This window comes from Echeneis naucrates, chromosome 13 (genome assembly GCF_900963305.1).
Source record: "Echeneis naucrates chromosome 13, fEcheNa1.1, whole genome shotgun sequence".
In the NCBI taxonomy this organism is placed as follows: Eukaryota; Metazoa; Chordata; class Actinopteri; order Carangiformes; family Echeneidae; genus Echeneis; species Echeneis naucrates.
In genome coordinates this window covers 128978-140320 of record NC_042523.1, presented here as the reverse complement: position 1 = coordinate 140320, position 11343 = coordinate 128978, and the positions used below count along the sequence as shown (strand labels likewise).

General features: G+C 42.9%; 1 protein-coding gene across 3 annotated transcripts; it reads right to left on the bottom strand.

The window, feature by feature from the left end:
- Positions 1–389: 389 nt before the first annotated feature.
- LOC115053070 (heterogeneous nuclear ribonucleoprotein L-like) lies at positions 390–10524 on the bottom strand. Of its 3 annotated transcripts, none has more exons than XM_029517633.1 (14): positions 10400–10524; positions 9554–9669; positions 9124–9361; positions 8840–8925; positions 7606–7702; positions 7355–7427; positions 3465–3497; positions 2819–2890; positions 2340–2587; positions 1857–1978; positions 1513–1714; positions 1376–1433; positions 1052–1162; positions 390–962 (listed from the first exon to the last, which is right to left on the bottom strand). In XM_029517633.1, the coding sequence occupies exons 1-14, from the start codon at positions 10475–10477 to the stop codon at positions 904–906; spliced, it is 1593 nt and encodes a 530-aa protein (XP_029373493.1). In that variant the 5' UTR covers positions 10478–10524; the 3' UTR covers positions 390–903. The 3 variants fall into 3 exon arrangements, with proteins under 3 accessions (XP_029373493.1, XP_029373495.1, XP_029373496.1); XM_029517635.1 differs by having other exon boundaries at positions 2819–2887; XM_029517636.1 differs by lacking the exon at positions 3465–3497.
- Positions 10525–11343: the final 819 nt, after the last annotated feature.

Genomic DNA, 11343 nt, shown 5'->3' with positions numbered 1-11343 from the left:
CCAGCCTCTACGGTGGCTGCCCAGGCTCAATCTTTGTGTCTTATTGTTTTTGCTCACATTTGCATTTGTGACTTCAGGATTGGAAACAGAACTGGTGAAAAACATTGATCCAGCTACAGATTCCTGGAGACAAGGGGACGTAACTGACTACAGTGGACACAAAAGTTGCAATATGGAACTAGGCTTTTTTTTTTTATTTATTAAATTTTTTTTGAAAATGGCACTGCTCCTGTAGAGAACATCCTCTTCTGGGGGTGACATCACAATACTGCAAGTCCGGACTAACCTGCAGAGGACTGGAAGTTCACAGATTCCTTCACCTCAGCTGTTGAAAGTATAGACAGTAATTCTTTAGCAGCTTATTTACAAGAATGACAAACTACATCAGATCGAGGCAGTTTTTTTTATTTTATTTTTTTAGAACAAAACCATTCTCCATCGGCATCAGACATGAACACACAACTGAATGGGCAGCAATTAAAATACAAAAGAAAGAAAAAAAAAAAAAAAAAAAAAAAAAGGTCAGCTATAATAAAAGTTTCAAAAGACAGCTCTTTACAAAACCATGTTATCGACTGCCACTGGACCACCTGAGCATAAAATCATGTCTCTGAAATAAGCTTCCTCACATCAGGTCACTGACTTAGCATAATACAAAAAGTAAAAACAATGTAATACCAGAGACACAGGTACTGATACTCTACAAACCATATCTGGGGCTGAAATATCAAAATCTGCTTCATATTCTAAACCTATAGATCAACTGATCAATGGCATTGTGAACACTGATATCTCATTTAAGAGTTTGAGAATCAATCTTCCCCAGGTTGTAAGAAGTCACGATTTAAGTACATGTCAAAGTGGGAATGGTGGACCAATTGTCTTCTGGCTAAAATGGTGCGTTCAGTTCGCGTGCTGAACTGTGGAGAAGCACAGCTTGAGGGTGTATGGGTAAGGACCAGCTGGGGGGAAGAGAGAACGAGAAAGTTAGAAATGACCCGCAGCACCAGTCAGTCTCCTTTCAATAGTGGGGTTGGGTTCTTTTACAAACCTGCATTTTTCATCTGGAAGTGGTTCATCAGGGCCAGGGCCTCCATGGCATCATTGATGGACTCCCACTCCAGCAGCCCTGAAGCACTGCGATCACTGGGAGCAGCACCACCTGGTGGTTAGAGGGGTCAGCAAGTGTTAAACTGCAGTCTAAGGATCCTGCTCCAAATGTTCAATACTGACAGATCAACTGCTACAGTCATGTGAAGCTACTTTATCTGAAACATCTTTGCTGCTTTTATTTACATCTATTTTTTAAATTCCAGGGGAGTAGTAGCCTTGTTTGATGATGACTCAATGAACTGTTACTCAAAAATAAACTTACTTTTTCCTGTGAACATTTTGACATTGATGGGGGCCTTGACACCAATCTCATCACAAATCTGTAAAGAATGCAACATTCATACGGTGAGTGTTAAACATAAGTGATAGGTTCAAATTGCTCTGGCTGTCAGACATCACCTGAGAGAAAACCTCTGGGGTGACATCCGGTTGGGCGTTGAAGAAGTGCAACACGTTGCTTGGGTGCTGGATGCGGTTTTTGGCCGCTTGTTCTGGTGAGGTGAAGCGGTTGTTCCTGGAGCCGTGGAAATCCTTGAAGCTGCTCGTGCCATCATCCAGCTCATAGCACTGACCAGGGACGATGGCCTGTTGCTTGGACACACTGCAAAGAGAATTGAGATTAACCAGCTGTTCTGCATGGGGTGGGTGGTTCAGCTGCTTCCCTGTCATGATTTCAGTCAGGTGTTAGTTCCCTCCTACCATGCAGTCATTTTAATAGTTTACCTTCTGTACAACAAACTCACCACACATTCAGTTTCTGTCCAAACAGGAAGTTATTGTTGAGGTGAGTGATGGCGCGATCCACTGCATAGCAGTCTCCCATTTCCACCATGGCAGCCCCTGGTTTACTCTTCATGAACTTCACCTGTGGCAAAGGAAACTGATGTGAATTTTTTGCCACATTAACAATGCTCAGTTAAAGGCCACTTCCAGCTGATATCCTGTTTCAGTCTGAAAGCCCACATTAAATCAATGAGAAAGAACGAGTGTTCATCTTCAGAGCAGTTATTCATAGACTGGCAATCATTGTTTGCTTTCTCCTTCAATGATAACTAATCTCTCTCTCTCTCTCTCTCTCTCACAAAGAACTGACAAGGACAATGTGCAGCTTTGTCCTCGAAATAATTTTATAGCAAAGTGCTGTTTAATTTTGATGTGATCGCATGTAGAATGTTGCGTTAACAAAAACCCGAACCCTCTCCACACACTTCCTTTCAGATACTGACCCGCTCCACATTTCCATAGAGGCAAAAGATATTGAAGACACGGTCTGCATTCATCTTGACAGGGTCTAAGCCATACACCATGACAACTGGAGAGTCAGCATGGGCACCGTACTCCCCAGGTGGAGGTGGAGGAGGTCCATAGCCTGGCCCATAGCTTCTTCCTCCCCGCCCTCTCATTGGTGGCCCCATTCGTCGACCTTCATAGGGTGGAGACCCGTAGCTTTCATCATAGCCATGGTAACCACCTCCTAAAAAAAAAAAAAAAAAATAGAAAAAAAAAAAGAACGAAGTATGAATCAGGTGAGGAAGAGTTAACCGAAAGGTTTTACTAATCTGGTCCCATCATCATAAATGCAGCCCACTTCACTGCCACTGTGTGGAGCAGCTGTTAACTTGCGTCAGACTACATCAGATTACGTAAAGGACAGGTCAGTCCAGAATTGTGCAGTGTTCTCTTTCCCCAGGGGCAAGAGTCTTACCGTACTCTGGAGGGTGGTCGCCCAGCAGAGCAGGCTGTCTCTGGCGCTTGTTGGGGTTGGCATTCACATCTTCTATAAGATTAAAAAAAATAAAAAAAAAAAAAAAAAAAAAAAGAGAGGAGAAAGGTAGAGAAAGGAAAAAAAAAAAAAAAAAAGACAAATATGACAAAGAGACTGACAAAAGGCTGAGTGTACTCTCTACATGAAAATGGAATGACTGACAATCTACTACATATTTATGGTAAATCTGCCTCAGACAGACAAAGTCGATCAGTGTTTGTCTGGGAGACATCAAAAATAAATCTGACACAGATACATGCATTCAGAGGTTAGAGACATACCAGCACAGACATACACCCACCCCACCCCCCAATATTCAGACAGGCTATCAATCCATCGTTATGGCTGAAGACTTATAAGTGACCGATGATCAGTCTTTGTTACATAAAATGATGGGAGAGGGGGGGGGTTTGAAAGGAATGACCCTAAAAACAAGCATGAACCTGTACACTGGCACGATGGTAAACCTTTAGCCTCAAAATTTGAACAAGGGGGGTGGCAGAGATGATGTGGATGCTGATTGTCTACAAAAATTATCATAAATAATAGCTAAACTTAAAATTAAAGTTTGTACGCTCACACACACCTGCATTGCTCCCATTGCCATCTGCATCACCATCTGTACAGGTACACAATAATCATACATAATCAGAATGGAAGCCATGTGAATCAAACCAACATTTAGTTTTCCTTAGGGTAAATTATAAATATCAGGAGGGCAGTAAAGACTTTTTCCTGAATAAGCAGCAATGATGGCATGGTCCCTCTGCAGGTCACCGGCCAGCCTCTCCCTCATTATAGAAGCCAATCAGCTATGTAAGGATCAGAAGCAGCTTGTGGATTATGGAGCCCAGCAGCCACTGTGGCTGGTGGCGGAACAGTTGTTTGTTTGTTGGTTATGTAATGTTTCTAACCAATATGGCTGCTCAAGGATTAACCCTTTCCCTGGATTAAAAACATCATTCAATCCTGTAAATTGAGGGAAGCATACACACAAATGAAATCCCTGATGGCTGTAAAAAGCCAAAAGAGAGAGTGACAGACAGGGACACGCACACAGGAGGTCTGAGTGACTCAGACAGAACCACACCACCACCCTTCTCGAGAGAGAAAGATTGAGCCTGCATGAGGAGAAAGATGGAGTCATGTCAGTCTTGTGGCGATGTAGGGTGCTGGCTTTGGTTGAGTCATGTGGTGCTGTGCAGTTGTGTTCCCTGAGGGAGGGAAGGGGGTCTTGAGTTACTTACTGCATGCTTACAAACAGTGGAAGGAAGACATTTGCAGCAGTAGTTCCACCACTGTCCACTCAACTCATTTCATCCAAAACTCTTATCCATTTCCTCTTTTGCAGAAACAACTCTCCATCTCAGGATCCATTTCTGCTTTTATCAAGTTGAAACGCCCACTGGTGGGGTTGGGGGGGGGGGAGTTGGCCGTTTGGCTGACAGTTCCATCCTTTTTGTTCCATTTTGGAAAAGTCCGCTTACCACCCACTGGTCGGCCTTGAGGCTGCCATAGAGCACATTTCAGTTGGGAAGCCGGCTCCTCTTAGCTGCAAATTGCCAAACCTGCATCACATGGAAGGTGTTACACAGGTTCGAGAGATGTTCAAATATTTAGAAAAAAGCTGCACTCAAAGGGATAGCTTAAAAGGGATGCAATGAAGTAAGAAAATCAGAGGGTTGAGAGGATGAAGAGATGAGGAGAGAGAGCAAGAGAGAGAAGCTGAGCTCCTTGTGGGAGGAAACACATGAGTAGGCCTGACTGGGCTTAGTGTGCTTGATGGTGTTGTCTGCAGTGTCTTCATCAGTTGTCTTGTGTGGTCTCCAGTGTGACTGTCGTCTATTTATTGGATCAGTTGGTACTGCATCAGCGAATGAGTGTGGTGAGGTACACGGCCCACAGCAGACGGGGGGGTTAAATGTTGTCTCGGTGGACTGGTTAATATCAGTATGCATCATGGTTGTACTGAGATGTGTCACTACTTCTGTTTGGTGGATGATGTGTCTTCGCTGGTATCAGTCTCCAGCAGGTGTAGACAGTAGGTCTGTAGCTCAGGCTGTGGCCTGCTTCAGTGTCTTTCACTTGTGTCTCAAAGTGGATAAGAAAGGAGGGAAGTAAAGTGAGGGGGGAGGGACTAAGTGTAGCTCAGTGACCAAAACTCCCACCCTCCTGACGTGTGCGATGTCTTCGTTGCTTTTGGAGCTCTGGGATGAGGAGTGAGTGGTATATCAGTCCTACATCATCATGTTGCATGGAGGGTGTCTTGTAGCGTGGCCCTGTGTATCTCAGGGGAAACGGGGCCTCTGTGTGATAGTGGTTGTGTCCTCAGTGAAGCAGTGGATGCTGGAGATGGTGGTTGCAGAGTGGTGATGGTGTTGCATGTATTCTGCCTCACCCTCTGAACACGAGTCTTGTGCATGTTTCAAATAACTGAGATCATTGTTCATTAGGAGGTAAGGAGTCATGAGGCTGCAGATGCAGCCTGGTCACTGATGCTGGTCAATGCCTCTGTTCTCACTTCTCAGACCAGTCACACAACCAAGAGCAGAACATGTAACGCTGATTCCACCAACTGCTCTTATGTCAGAGCCACTATCAGTCTGATATTAAACCTCTGGTTCAGTGACATCATCAACTCACCAATGGCTGAGTGTTAAAGCCCAAAATGGGGGTGTGGGGTGGGGTGGGGTGGGGGGGGGGGGGGGTTAGAAGGAGAAGTCAGAGCACAGTGGAAAAGACCAGGATCAGGTCAGGTCTTGGTGGAAAGAAATTATTTCCTTTCCACCAATGTGAATGTTGAATTACAGGCTGGTGGTGCGAGTGTGACTGACAAGTGTGGTGAGGATGGCAAGAACAGCAAACACTAGCAGAGAAAACCTTGGATATAATGGGTCTGTGACTCCAGGACTGAGATGTAAATAGGCAAAAGGCAAGCAATACAATATAAAATGCAGTGTTTGAAGCTGGTGAAGTGACAGATCCTGAAATATTTGCTATTGCCCATTACCAGTCAGAAGTCACAGATTTTAGGCTGACGTTAGCTTACTTTCAGCTAGGGTTGGACAATAATTCCATATCAATATATGACACAAAAAATGTTCCACTAACACTGACTAAACACATTTCTGATATATATTATTTACAACATCTGTCACCGACTGATATTCATTACAGGGGGCTGACCGTCGCGTAATGGCATTCAAGTTGGACAAAAAGTACAACGCAACAGGCTACATCAATGTCATCAAAAATCAGTAAGTGTTGACTGCAACTTTTTTCTTTCTGACCATAATACTGATGTGACTGAATTAGCTTCCACAAGTCATAATAAAGCAGACAAAATGGTTGATAGAGAAAATATTGTGTGGAAGAGGCTATTGAGGATCAGATAAACTTTGTTTCAAGCCAGCCAGTTAAACAATACTGCAACTGCCACCCAGTATCTGTTTTTATTGTTGCTCACACTCTCTTCTGTATTCTGCAGCAAGTCAAAGCACTTCAAATATTTGTTACTTTGGCTGAAGCACTTTTGTTACAATCCATTCAACCTATTTTGTAGTTTAAAGTCAGTTTAAATATACTGTTTTTCTTGTTTTTAATGAGAGCTGAACACACACAAAAAAAAAAAAAAAATTAAATTGATTTGTTTGCAAGTTTTTGAACCACTGGCTGCTTACATTTAATGTCACTGCTTCCCCGAATCAGCAGCAAGGCATCTATGAGAGTCTGCTCAACTTTAACACTTTCCCCCAACCAACCTAAACTAGGCTCTGAACTGATTACCATGCAGGAACAGCTGGCAGTCCTCCCTGTATCTCTTCCTGTCTGCAGCTGTCATTTACTCAGAGTGATGTGGTTCCCCTTGTCCAATGTACTTCTTGGGGGGAAAGTCAGAGAGAGAACCCTCTGTCAGCGACAGAATTTTTATGTTGTCACTAAAGACACATGGGTTACTCACACTGCACTTAAAGTCACATGTCTGAGACCATTACCAGTAAATGTTAACATGCAGGTCAGTGAACCAGAACCATTTCATGCTTCACTGAACATAATTTCTACAAGTACTGGGTCCAAAAAATTTGTACGTTTAAAAAAAAACAAAACCGTAATCTTTTTTTAAACGGTCCGTGTTCCTGCCATTTTCACCACACAGCTGAGTGCTACATTTACTATCACAATAATTTCATTCTCAGCACATTTCTGATATAACCCTGCTTAAGTTATTTGACCATTAGTTCTGATGAGGCTGAATATTCTTCCAGTCACAATTCCTTACACTTCTCACTGCTGCTTATATAGCCTGGCAATCTTGTTGATTTTACTAGTTGGAGTAAAACCCAAAGCAACACTTCAGTCATAATGCCACACAAAACTTCTCTGAAACTCCCCACAGTGGCAGTAAGAGTGCTCAGGCTGCTCTGGTATAAAGTTTGCGTGGCATGTTGGAGGTGTGTTTGGTACTTGAGGTTTTACCTGGACCTCCTAGATTGGGGTTTGTGTAGTCCCAGGTGTCTTGGTCATTCTTGAAGACATTCAGGCGGGTAGGCTATGGAAATAAATTATGATGAATACAATATGCTTTGGAAATGCGTCGCTGTCTATTTCAGGGTTTAATGGGTGGTACGTCAGCTCAGCAGACTCCTAGCGTGGACTGCTTTTTTAGCTTGTATTACACTATTCAGGCAGTGATGGTGGCGAACAATGGCAATGCATAAGAGACGTACCTTAGCGTACTCAATCTTCAGTGTGCAGCAGCCCGAGTAGATGTCTGCACCATTTAGTGAGGCCTTGGCTCGCTGGGCACTTTGCACAGAGTCAAATGTGACAGCTAGGTTAAGGATAAGAGAGAAACTACAAAGTGATCATAATGACAATAGTTGTGTTTCCATTACAGTTTTTCACAAAATAAAGTGATATTTCTCAAATTTCAACAAAGTGCAATTGCAGGCGTTTCCATTGAAGGGTGTTTTGCACATGAATTCTCTAGTCTAGTATCACAACATCCCATAATTCTCATAAAGGTTGTCCAGCGAGACTCCACTTGGAGAAAAATTGACAGACATTTTTCATATTCAACACTGATTTCTATTGCCGCGGTTGTTTTTAAACAGAAGATTACAGTCGGATTTAATGAATTAATTTCAAATTATCTTTGGCTTCCTCCTCTGTCCACACATACTGCCCCATCTCATGTAAAGGGTCATGTGCGTTTTGCAATACAATTCTATATTGGCATGTCTGGAAAAACTACCTCATGAGAATATTTTTTTGTGGCATTTGAGAGGTTTTTTCGAAATTTAGTGTTACCATTACCAGGTTTTCATTTCATTATTTAGATTTTGCACATTCCTAAAGGTAGTGGAAACAGTGATGCACACTACCACAAAACTGCTTGCCAACATCTTGCTCTTAGTCCATTCTTTTCGTTTCATTTCATTGACTCCAGTGTTTTAAACTTGAACGAGAGAAAGACCAAAAAAAAAATAAATAAATACAATGTTCATGAGATTGTGAGTTGAGTCTATGGGGAGATCTAGGAGACAGCCTGGGGGAAGAAACTCTTGTGGTTTTGGCAAACAGAGCTCTGTAGCACCTACCAGAAGGAAGCAGTCTGAACAGTTTGTGTCCGTGGTGCGAGGGGTCTGCAATGGTTTGACAATAAATGGTTTTCTGTATGAATAGTTGTTTTTTTTTCCTGCCATTTGCAAGGTGTGTTTTGTTCTTGTGAACAGGTAGTTTCCAAGCACCTGCACAACCACAATGGATGAACATATCCAGGTAGTCACGCTTTAACTGTAACTCAGCATTTGTGAGATGGGCCTAGAGTTTAATAAAACATGTTTTTCAGTAGTTGCAAGAGGTATTATAAATTCAGACTGCACCAACTGTCAGTCAGAGCTTGGGGTGGTGTGTTAATGTGTGCACGCCACCTCATGGAGCACAGAAAGAGAAGGATATTCAACCATGGCCTGCACGCCGTTCTTCCTGAAGATGACAATTCTCTGGACAGGTCCACAGTTGTTGCAGATAGTGTAAAGGACATCCTGTAAAAAGGAATTCAATTCAAAAACAACACCCTACTACAAACCAGTAGTGAATGTCATTTCTATAAAAACTTCCACAGGTCTTAGACTCACTGACTCTGGTTCTCACTGTTGGCATGTAGTGGTCAACTCCACGAGGACATTAAACTAAAGCCCTGAGATAAAACACTAATTCTAGTGAATCATCTGTGCATTTACCGTGGTGATGGGGTATATCGGATTCATGATGGTGAGCAGAAGAACATTGTTAACACTCCTGGAGTCATCAGAGTCTCCTGGTCTGGAAATCTTCTGGCTTGTGGAGTAGTTAATAAAGGCTGGATGGCCAGCGATGTAGACCTGGTTGTCTGCAGCGTAAGTTACAGCTGTAGATGATCCATTCATGTCTTCATACTCCACCAGTGCCTGCCGTTTTTTGGGCATCACCACCACATAGCTAAACACAAAGTATAATAACAGCCTTAGACAAACCCTTACCCCAGATACTGTTGAACTCAAGCGTACCAACCAGCAAGAGGAGAAAAAAAAAAAAAAAAAAAAAAAGAGAGACAAATGACAACAGTGTCTCCAAATTTCACTGCAGAAAAAAAATCCTTGGAAAAGAAGCAAAGCCGCTGTTTTTCTTTACCTGATTGCACCAAATTCCTGCAAAGCCTCGACAAGGTCAGCTTCCGTAACGCCATCCACAAGTCCGCGGACATGCACCACCACTGATGGAAGGGTCTTGTGTGGATCTTCATATCCCTGTTAAAAAAAAATAATACATAAAAATTATAAATTATAGTGACTGCTGAGCAACCATATTTTGTGTGGCCTCGTCCTCTGTCTCCAATACGAAATCTCTTTCATCTTTTTGAAACATTCATCAGAATTGGATTCACACATAGATGAGTAGTCTGAGATTTTGTGTGAATGGTGCATATTGGCTCCTAACCCGTGAAATGCAGATCTGCCCTATGACCTCGGATCACTGAGAGAAGGGCAGCTATTTTCCGCGGTGGCATTCATAGTGCGGCTAGACTTAACTGAATTGGGTTTCTTCTGGTCTGAAGACAACACTCAACAAACATCTGCTGATTTGTTGTTGGACCCAGAGGCTTTTTAGCCTCCTTCATGGCCTGATCCCGGTTTGTAGCTAACGGCTATCGCGCCGCTAACGTTACCAGTGCTAGAACAAAGCCGGGATCAGACGAGGCCCGGCCGGGGAGTCCGCCCTTAGACGATACGTTTTTGACTGAACGGTCAAACGCATCGTGTCAAGATGTGTCCATTTTAACTTCATGTACAAGTTAAACCTACTGAAGCCTAAAGAAATGCCATGAACCGCAACCGTCCACCTGCTAACACTTTCAACGAGCGGTGAAGCTACATTTTTTCCGACCCGCGTCTGACTTAAGTAAAATTACCCATACAAACGTGCAAGGCCAAACTCCTTCCATTAATCTGAACAGGGACTATCGCATGGCCGACTCACCGTGGCCATCCCGTCGGTTTTCTGTCGTTTGGTTGCCCTGCCGTCCTCGCTGTAGTAACGGCTCGCTGCAGTAGCCATGTTGTCCCGATTATAAAGGATCGTGGTTGTGACGACGAACTGAAATGGACGGAAAACTCAAGAAAAACCAACTCCAGCATCCACGCCCACAATAACGAAACCACCCTCTCTAATAGGCCGAAACAGCTGTCAATATAGTGATGACTTGAGTGCAGCCAATAGAAAGACAGCATAATGGGCTCTAGTGTTACAATAATTTATCATTTATGAATGCGAGACACCAAGTAAACGACGAGAAGAGTTTGGCTTAGTGATGGAGAAACCGAAGCTTTTTGAACCTCTGAATCAATATGAATCAATTGTGTTGAAATGGTGAAGTGTTTTGGAGCATTTGATTTTGTTAAATATGGCGACATCTGCTGGCCAACATTCAACACAACATTTCCATGGACCAATAAGGGCAAGGTTTGCGAAGGACTGGCGATCTATCCAAAGTGTACCCCGCCCCTCGCCTAAAGTGAGCTGGGATTTTGCTCCAGCACCCCCGGAAACGCGGTAGAAGATGAATGGATGGATGCAAGGTCTCATGAAACAGCAGTGTTGTGTGTAGTTTATCCAATTAAAGTTGTATATTTATCATATTTTTTTGTGTTTTTTCTTTAACACTGATAATGTGCTTGTATTATGTGATTGAGCCATCATAAAATATTGTTTGTAATAATTTATATACTTGTGTATGGTGGTTATGCTGGCAAGGGGGCGGGGGTCAGTCAGATTTTTATTTTGATCATTTTAGTTGCGTTTGGCTTAAGTATGTTTCTCTTCTTTGTCACTACCTACTTCGAGAATACTTTTTAACATGGCAGTGAAATCTGTATGTATAGTGTTTGAATGTCTATGTGCCAATAGACATTAAGCGTCTGTAT